This window comes from Vidua chalybeata, chromosome 5 (assembly GCF_026979565.1).
Source record: "Vidua chalybeata isolate OUT-0048 chromosome 5, bVidCha1 merged haplotype, whole genome shotgun sequence".
NCBI classification, from domain to species: domain Eukaryota; kingdom Metazoa; phylum Chordata; class Aves; order Passeriformes; family Viduidae; genus Vidua; species Vidua chalybeata.
In genome coordinates, this window is record NC_071534.1 from 35,868,394 (window position 1) to 35,878,494 (window position 10,101).

Sequence of the window (10,101 nt, forward strand, 5' to 3'; positions counted from 1 at the left end):
CCGCGGGAAGGCGGCGGGAAGGCGGCGGCCATGGCGCTCTCGGCCCTGCAGCAGGTGCTGGTCTCGGCCGTGCTCGTGCTCTGCGTCTTCATCGTCACGCCCAGGATGTTCGGGGGAGGAGGCGGCGGGCGGCCTGGCCGGTCCCCGCGGGGCGGCAAGGCTGGCCCCGGCCATTACGATCTCCGTCAGCACGGCAGAGGTAGGAGCCGGGGCGATGCCGCGGCCGGGGTTCTGTGCGGGAGCCGCCGCGGGCTCGGGCGGGCTCAAAGGGAACCCCAGGATCTGAGAGGGATGTATTCATTACATCCCGTCCGGCGGGGAGCTCCCGGTGTACACGGGCTGTGGACGGAGAGGCCTGGTCAGACTGCTTCGACCTGGCCCGTGAGCGCCTGAAACACCCTCCCCTTCTGCGGTGTTTTGCTGTTCTGGTTCGCCAGTACTTTGGGTTCTGTCTGTGTTGTCTTACCAAAATTGCTCTTAAATGCAGGAAACACCCAGTAATTGGAAGTGCGGAGCGGTGTGACGAGCAGTGCCCGCAGGGGCACAATTGAACAGATGAGCCGAGAGGTGTCACAAGGAAAAATCAATTTCAGTAATGAAGCCGAGCGTTGCTCTTAGTAAAAATACGCACAGTCATACAAAATCTGTCCGGCAGTATATTAAAAAGGAGTCCAAGGTGCTTGTTTAGAAAAGGTATCAATGAATGGGTTATAGAGTTTACTACTTGTAGGAGCTACAGTGGTATCCACGTATGTTAAGCCATGTCGCTGCATGTCACGATTCATCTCAAGGTCGAAAGGTACACTTTTGTTTTTGACAATCACTAGAAGCCTGCTTTTATGAAGTAGCTCTGTGATTCATTGATGATGCTTTCCAAGGTGTTTCAAACCAAGAGAGACAGCTAGTTGCTGTAATCCTCCAAATGTCTGTGCTTTTCCCTGTTGGCAGAAAGTGGAGGCTTCAGCTGCTACCATGTTCTTCCCACCTGATGTCAAACTTACTGTGCTTCATAAGCTCCTGCCTGGCCTGTTTCGCCTGATTATTTTTTTATTTATAAGGTAGTTGTATATTCCCTATAGATCAAATTATTTTAAAACCAAATCCCCCCAAAAAAGAAACACTTCATATGCCTGTGATTCTACTGAACTACTGGCCCAGCACTGAGTAAAATTAATTTCAGAAAAATCGCCTATTCTCATCTCTCTGGGTTGGCTAGTAACTCACTGGTTGGCTAGTAACTCACTTTGCTGTTTCTTCTGTGGGATAAACTTGGTGGACACTTGTGGACTAGGATTCAACATTCCTCCACCCTGAAGGTGTTTTCCCTTGCCACATTCGTATTTGTATGGTCTGTAGAAATCTTGTTCATCTGTGATAGTAACTATTTTAGTAAATCTACTAATTTACTTTAAAAACAAATAGAACTTAAAATAGGGTAAAAGGTGAGTGTAAATGTAAAACTAAGAATCAATATGAAACATTCTGAAAGGTGGAAAAAAATATAATATAAAATGTGATTTCCAGATTAGTTAACGCAGTTTTAGCAAGTCTGAACCTACTTGTCCTGAAGGGACAATGCCTGCCTGAATTTCCACTGAATGATGAAGGTAGCTTGAATTCTGATTGTATCAGCTAGAGCATTTAGGTCTTGTGTAACATTCATTTCTTCTCTATCTGATCATGACTGTACTTTGCGCACTTGAGTTATGTAACTCTGAGTTCCTGAAATGCCACTGTTACAGTAGTAATTGATAAGTAGTCATAATGGTATTTTGTTTGGGAGATTTTATAGAAGGTGAACCTTGCCATACTCATACTCAGTCCTGATACATTAAGTTTTAAGTCTAGGCACTCTGTTTAGACATCAGTGTAAAACTTCACAATCCCCCAGTCATCTGCTGTCTGTCTCTGCAAGCATCTGCATTCTTTAGCTGATGGTAGTGTTCCATATGTGCATGTCTCATGAACCCTTGATTTAACTACCAAATAATCTGTTTCCTAAGTTGAACAATTACATTGGTTGTTTTCTCATCTGCTCCCTATTCTGGTAGGCAAATTACATGCAAAAATACTTCTGACTTCCAAGGTTGCATGTCTTTCTTGGGTGTTGTATAATCTTCTGCTAAATATTTGATTTGCAGAGGTACAGTACTTCTAAGCCTGTGGGAATATCCATGTAAAACTGAATTTACTGTCAGATAATGAAAGCAGCATCACAGCATATTTCAAAAAAACTTTTTTTTTTCTGGGACCAGACAATTCAATTTCTAATTAACTTGGTTCCTTTGGTGCAAAGGAAAAAAAATTAATGTTTTCAGCATTATCAATAGTTTCTCTGAGTATGCTTTAATTTCAAGATTTAAATAGTTTCTTGTTACATCTATCTTTCTGTGGTTTGCTGAGGGTTTGCCAATGTTGCTGTGAAGAAGCTTAAAAATTGTACATTAAAGAAACCAAGCTTGGCTTGAGAGATTGTGCTGCCTAGATTTAACTGTGCATCCTGTTAATGTAAGAATAATTTTTATTTTTTTAAGAGGCTACAAGGCTGTCCACATCGTCTTAGAAGAGTGATGAACAATAATTACAGAAGAAGAAAACAATTTCATTTCATTTATTCATTCATTCAGTTGTGGACTCCTGATTTTATTTCTTACTTTGTTGTCTTTCTCTCAATTTCATTTTTAAGGTAGTCCTCAGACAGTTTATCAAGTTCACCGGAAACCAGGAAATTCTGACAGTAATACTTTCCAGAGTATTCAACAGATGAGAAATGCAATGGAAAAAGAGATAAAAAGCGAGAGAACAAGAGGAAATGGTCGAGAGTTAGCGTTCACCCTCATGCCATTGTATGCTCTTGGAGTGGGAATGTTTGCAGCCTACAAACTTCTTAAGGTAAGCCATAGGAAAAGCATTAAAGTAGTTAGGAGAAAGTGTAAATGCTTGGCTTGTTTTTTTTGTTTTTCTAATTCTGAGTCTTGCTCTGACTTTAAATGTGAAGTCCAAAGTTAAAATTTTAGCGTATCTAATTCTTCCATATGAAGGCTTCTGGCTTAGGTATTTTTAAGTGCTTGAAGAAGTGAGAATCTTACTCACCCTGCAGCCTCAAATGAGAATCTGAGAACCTAAACAGTGCTGCTACCTGAGACTGTAACCTAAGTCTCATCAGTGTTTCACTTCCTTTTCATTCTTCAGAATGAGATTGAGTATGGGAAGGAGGCGGACAATTCCTGCAGAGTAGCAGAGCAGTGGTCTTAGATTAGCAGTTAGGTAGAACAGCGAGTAGACATGACCTTTTGTTTGGACTTTCCTGTGATCATGCGGTTGTAACATGCAGGTTTATTTGCATTATGGGATACCTTTTCTACCATTTGTAAATTCAAAAAGGAGAACGCATGATTGGTTGTTTTTTAAAAGGAATCAGTCTTGAAATGTATTATTTATAGTAAGAGATACACAAAGCGGAAAGTGCACCTGGAATATTGTTGCTTGCCCTCAGGGAAAATAAAAATGGACAGGAGTAAGACTGGGGACAACATGCTCATTTCTAGAGTCACTTCACGTTAATCTTGTGTATGAGAAAAATACCAAAGCTTAGCAAAATGAGTATAGAGGCTGCCCACTTAAGTACAAGGTTTGAAAAGCATGAAAACCTTATTTTGGGTGTTACAATTCTATACACTTGGGCTTGTGGGATTAAAATGTAAGTATTTTTATGATAGTATCTTTATTAGTTTAAGAAATAAATTCTATATCCTAATTAATGATAGGAGACTGGATCCAGTGACCTAGAAGGTTTCTTCCGCTTGTTTTTGAAATAGCAATTGCTTTCTTTTACAGCTTTTGCCAGTCATGTTGTGTTTACTTAAAATCAGAAGTGTTACTTTAAGACAGGATGAGGCATCACAGAAGAAAATTTTCATTAAAGTAGCACATTTTCATGGTTGCTGTTTACTTTCACTAAAGTTCTAAATGCAGTTTTGTTTTTAGTACACAAGTAGTGATGAAGTTGTTTAACTCAACTGTATTTTTTAAAGATGAAGTCTCATGAAGAAAGTCACTCCAAAAAGGAAAAAAGTACAGAAGACAAGGCGAAGGAAACAGGTAAGATACTCATTCAGAATGCATATGTTCGACAAAAATGCTTATTTCCTACTGGAAAAAAACATGTTTTTATTGATGCAATCTAACTAAATGAAGGCAATCTCTCAAGTTACTGAGAGCAGTTAGGAATCTGCAAAAGCCCACTTTGTTATTCTGTATGTTTTAAATGCTTGTTTGAGGTTTGTTTTAATTTTCCAGATGTAATGCTCTTTAAAACAGCTGTTGTAATGCTGTATGATTCTCTGCCTCTAAAATGTCTGATGTTTTTCTCACTTAAGATCTGTTCAGTTTTCTTCATTTTAAGAATTATAATATAACCCAGTTTAAATGGGATATATATCCCAGTTTAATGGGATATAATTAAATAGAGTATTTAAAAATAATAAAATTATCTGGTTTAGAACTGAACTGTATTGATAGTGGAACGGTGTGGCTAAACAATTATAGAGACCATTTATGATTTCTAGGCCAAATGAGAAACTGTCACAAACATTCAAGGTTGATGCTGTTTTCATACCTTTTTCCCCTTTGTATAGACACATTTTTAGTGAATTAAACAACTACCAGCATTGTCTGGTGTCTGTGTACACCATGTCTGTAATGAGGTTCAGCAGTGATGTGCTATACTGCCTACTCATCATCCTTGTGTGTTGCATTCTTCTTTCTTCAAAGTTTAATTGTATTTTAGGAGGAGTGACTCCTCTTGATTCTAGTGCATTAAGCATTAAATATATTTGTAAGGTGTGAATAGAGAAACACATGAAAGCATATTAAATATAAATACAGACCTCTCAGGAAGTCTTGCAGCTGCACAGTTTTTGAGACTGGGAAGGTGAGCTCCACATTCTTGCTCAGTTTCTACAAAGGTGTCTTCTGTTTGGGCACTATTGGAGATAGGTTACTGGGTGGAAAGGACTACTGTTCACACATAATAAGGCTTCTGTTCTTACCCCCGCCACTTCCTTTTCATATTGTCAAATTTTTTAGGTGAAAGAAGCTTTCTGTCTAGGTTTTGAATCTGTCCAATGAAAAATATAAATTAATATCCTAATGATATTGTAAAGACATTTTTTACAAAGTTCTTTCTTTCCTCATCCCCCTCTCCCTCCCCCCCACCTTCGTCTTTTTTTGTTGTATTGTTTTTGTTTGTTTGTTTTTGTTAGAGCATCAGCTTTTAGAACTGGAGCAACATCTAGCACAGACAGAGAAAATGTTAAATTCTTTATTGACTCAGTTGGATCCACTTTCAAACTGGTGAGTGTTTCTAAAAAATCTCAGTGTTGTTTCCTGTATATTGAAATTCGCCAAAATGTTAACAACTAGTTCTTAAAATGATCCTTATATATAGGTAAGGAACAGTTTTAGGAACCTTCTTTATTTATTGTTTCTGTAGCCTTTTGCAGGTGGTACCAATTATGCCATTTGTGAACTTTTTCACAGACACCTCCCATCTCTTGTTCACCAAACATAATGCAGAAGTGATTATCATGTTACTGTGGCTTAACAAGATGAGCTTTAATATTGACCAAGGAAACCAATAGTGAAAATATACTTAAACTCAGTAGCATTTGAAAGCCTGTGTAGGAAATAGATTTTGGTAGCAGATTGAGTTTCTTCTTTTAGATGTAATTATAAGAAAGAAATAGTTCTCAAGGTATAGCTGCTTTTTAGTGTCTTTTGAAATGAATCTGTGAAGTCTGTGTATTTCAGTGAAATAGAACTTGTCTGTTTTAATATGACAAGGGAATCAGTAATATAAAAGCTTCTTGTAGTTTTTTTAGAGAACTTCTTTTAGAGAAGTTCTTTTAGAGAACTTCTCTTCTTAAGAAGCTTAGAGTCTTACTTATCTACTAGAAATAAAAGTATCCATGCAGTTAATTTTCTAGACTGACATCCTTCATGAAGTGCAGGTTAAAACATGTGGAATTTCCTGATTGTTTCTGCAGTGTACTTCTGAATTGGGTATGTGCTGAAACTATTAAGCAGTAAATTCACTGGCCAGTTTGCCTAACAAATTTCTAGTAGTGGTGGGGAGGAAAGTTAAAAAACCTTGAATGAGAAAAGCCTTCAAACTCTAAAGTTCTGTCTTAGGCATTGTTGTACTACTAATAACAGTACTTTGGATAATTACTGGAGTAATTAATTTGGAGTCATTACTTGACCTTGGCCATTGGGACTCCAAAGTTAGAGTTCAATGACAATGAGTGGTTGTATGATGTAATGGCCTTCCAACTTCTCAAGAGACAGTTCTCAAAGGAAAGCTTGACCTAAACATTTCACAAACTTCACTATGATATTTATGCACAAAACTAAATATGGCAGTAAGTGTATTATTGTCAAGCACTCCCTCCCAAGATAATCTTTCAGCTGTTAACATCTTTTTTTTTTCTAGTGTCAATGCTTTAGCTTGTGAGCAGAAAGATGAAATAATGACACAGCTCCAATCAATTAGACGACTGATGAAAGAAAGTGGATTAGATAAATCAGAAAACAAGATGAAAGGTAATTTAATTTTCAGACAGATAGATAATTAAGTAGTTTATATTTTAAAAGAATAAATAGATCTTGCTATAATGATGTTCAGCTTCTAAGTCTTAGGTAATTTATGTGGAATTAGTTTTATTCTGGAGGAATACCATTCTTCTTATTTGAGATGTATCCAATTTCAAATTTTTGATAGATCATGATTTATTTAAGAATAGGTGCTCAAGACATTGAACTGGGATGGACCACACAGTCACATTCTGTTTTGAGAAAGGAACAGACTACTAACAGACTACTTAGGAACTCCTAAGTAGTCTGTTAGTACTGGACTAACTTTAGGCAAAGGATTTTCAAATGGGGACCTCAGAGGCTGTGAGTAATGCTTACATAAAACACTATACAGCAAATTGTATGTTAGTTTCCACTGGAGACTCCCAAGAGCTGCATAGTAGCCCAAGAGAAATCTTAAATGTTAAGAATAGTCCATTAGAAATTTGGTGATTTTTTGCATTATTCGAGTCTTAATAAAAGAGAAAAAAAAATTAACAATACTCTACTTCTAAACTCACCCTGTAATTCAGAGCCTTACCAGTAAACTTTAATTTTGATTATTTTTTGGGAATTTTAAGATCTTGGACACATTTGTGATGAGAAGCTTGAAGATCTCATTCAGTCATTTGCTGAACATTCTCAAGAGAAAGAAATGGACAACAGAGAAGATGACTGTAATGAAGATTTGCTTGAGGATATTGATTACAAAATAGAAGAGCATGAATTACACGGTGAATGTGAAATACATCAGTTGGAGCCAGATGTTGTAGAAGACGAAGAAATGATAAGCAAAGATGCCATTGAATCAGAAGAGATGGGACTGAGGAGACGCAATAGATATGAGTGGAATCTGCATATGTAAAACTTCCAAAAGCTTATGACATCTTTTTATAATGTTGTATGCACTTTAAACAGAAATGAAGTTATGTGCACTGCTATATGCTTTAAAAAGAGGGGTGAAATACTGCCTCTGCTCATATCTGTGACAATTCTGTAACTGACTTCAGTGGCAGCAGAATCTTACTCAGGATGTTTACATATTTTTTCTATTTATTTTTCCCTATAAAAATATTTCTGTACCCTGTATATAATGCACTGTAATTATATCTGATGCTTCACTAAAATATTACAGTATCTTCTTGAGACTATAAAGAATAGATGTTTCCTAAATGTTTTGTAACTAAAAAGCATTATGTTACTTGAACTGTGACTTTCTTGAGTTCATTAAAGAGCATGCACTGATGAATTCAGCTCTTTGTGGAAAAACTTTTTCTGGGAGTGTGAAAAGCAGTGTGCATTAAGTCTTTGATACTCATTCATAGTTAAGTTTCTTTATTTGGAGAGAGAAATTTAGCCATGGGCACTATATGAAAATAATGATGGCTGAATTTTCAGTCTTTTGAGTAATGATGTTTAGTTTTGTATGTCAATGTAATCCCAAATGTATTACACTGGATCACTTAATTTCTTCCCCACTTGTCACTGGTTAAACTCAGCAGCTGTCTAATAACTGATTGATACCCATTAGTATTGTATCTCTGTTTCACATTTATTTTAATACCATAGAATCTGATCTTTTGATACCTTTTTTTTTTTTTTTTTTTTTACATCAGAATTAACAGATGTGTTGCTATGTACCATTCAAGAACTGTGGGGTGAAGGATCTTTTTTCAATACATTATGCCAACTTGATAGCTGCCTTTTTAGGTCAGTATTAGGAAAAGCATTTATTTTCCTTTGCCAGAATAATTTTTGTCCACCGTTTCAGTATTTACTAATTTTTTTGTTCACTTAATGCTTCTTTTATTCACACCTATGGTACTGCCAGCCTTTAATGACAGGAGTTGCCTTAGAGGTAGGTCTGACAGTACAGCACTGTTACATTTTCTGTTTTATAATTGCATAGCTTTTAACTAGGCCAGTTATGATGCCTGAAATCTGGCATCCTTATTCTTACAGGAAAATAGCATGTGAATTTGTTTTTATGGAGGAAATGTACTGTACTTAAAGGGACTAAATTTATTATTGTGTCAATCACTGAAATTGAATGAATTGTTCATTCTGGTGTAGACACATGGTATGTGTTTTGTTCTAAAACTGGATCACACAGGCTTGGAAGTAGCAGCATCCAGAAATACATCCTTAGCATGAGTGTGTTAGTAGTTTTGCACTGAGATTTTGCCTAACTTTGGAAAACTGATTTACTACAGAGCCAGAGTTTCTCAAGAGGTGGCAGATTTTTCCCCCAAGGCAGAAGGAGTGAATCAGAACTGGTACTTGGATACAATTTGATTTTAGAAAGTAACTGATGTTATTCTGGGCATTCAGGACAAATGAAACTGAAGAAAAATCGGTTTCAATGAGGCTTTTCTTTGAAATATCTAATGTATTAAAGTGAACTAATGTCAAAGCCATTGATCTGCGGGAACCATGGAGTGGGAGCCAGGTGTGCTGCGCTGCCGAGATGTGTGCGGGGTGCAGGTCAGTCCTGCTCCTTCCAGGCCCTGGTGCCGGTGTCCTTTGCCGCGGTGTTTCCCCGGCTGGGGCAGTGTTTGAATCATCCCTGCTGTGCCTTTCACCTCCGCGAGTCTTCGGAGGCTGCTGACACTTGAAGCCCTTGTCCGAAAGGCTCTGAGCTGCCTCGGGCTCATCGCTGTATTTCTGACCCAGGCCACAACCACGCAGCTGCGCTCTCGCCACAGCGGAGGTCTCCGATTCCAGCTGCCGGGGTTTGTCGGGGCAGAACCCGTGTGATGTGTAAGCGCTCGCCTGTCCTGGCGGGGCTGCAGGGGTCGCAGGGCGGGCAGACGCACCCGTGGGCGCGGGGAGGAGGGCCGGCTGGGCCCCGGGCAGGGTATTTCCGCAGGAGTAATCGGGAATTGCGCTTCCCCGCTCCGCCGAGGCGCACCTTGCGCAGCTCTGGTGCGAGGCCTGGCTCGGATTGGCCCCTCCGCGCTGCTGTAGCGGCAACCCCGCGGCGCGGCCGGGCGGGAGGGCAGGGGCGGCGCGGGCACCGTGGAGACGGTGCGGGGGTGCGGGACGGGCTCTGGGACCACTCCGGTGAGACACAGCCCCTGCCCGCCGGGGTCGCGCGCCTCTCTTGGCATCATTTCCATGGAGCTGCTGAGCTCATAATGTTTATTCCGCCTTTTGCAGCATTGTTGTTTGATAAAAGTAATCTCAGCGTGTGAACCATTAAGTACAACAACGCTGCCTGCGCCCCCAGGTGGGAGGATGCTCTGTTCCAGGAGAGCCTCCTGGCCGTGTGCGGACATTCTCCGTGCCCTGGGAAGGGCTTCGGCGGGAGGGCTGTGCGGGGCTCCGAGCAGGCCCTGCAGCCCTGCTCCTGCTCGGGAAAGGAAAGGGTGCCTGGGAGTGGGAACTGCTCAGTGCTTTTCGTTTGAAAATGGAGTGTCTGATTGATGGGCTTTTTGTTCAAAACTGGCTGCGTGAAGGAGAAGCCAG

At 39.7% G+C, this 10,101-nt stretch overlaps 1 protein-coding gene across 1 annotated transcript; it reads left to right on the forward strand.

Annotated features, from left to right (window-relative positions):
- Window positions 1–7,886, forward strand: CCDC107 (coiled-coil domain containing 107). The gene is made up of 6 exons (XM_053943006.1): window positions 1–199; window positions 2,687–2,892; window positions 4,035–4,101; window positions 5,265–5,355; window positions 6,494–6,603; window positions 7,215–7,886. Exons 1-6 carry the CDS (start codon window positions 31–33, stop codon window positions 7,496–7,498), a joined length of 927 nt encoding a protein of 308 aa, XP_053798981.1. The 5' UTR covers window positions 1–30; the 3' UTR covers window positions 7,499–7,886.
- The last annotated feature ends 2,215 nt before the right edge of the window (window positions 7,887–10,101 follow it).

What these genes read in the sequence shown, in the direction of transcription:
- CCDC107 (XM_053943006.1), top strand. Translation starts at nt 31, where the DNA reads ATGGCGCTCTCGGCCCTGCAGCAGGTGCTGGTCTCGGCCGTGCTCGTG. An exon ending in CAGCCTACAAACTTCTTAAG is followed by an intron (nt 2,893 to 4,034) that starts GTAAGCCATAGG and finishes TATTTTTTAAAG; the next exon opens with ATGAAGTCTCATGAAGAAAG. An exon ending in AGACAAGGCGAAGGAAACAG is followed by an intron (nt 4,102 to 5,264) that starts GTAAGATACTCA and finishes TGTTTTTGTTAG; the next exon opens with AGCATCAGCTTTTAGAACTG.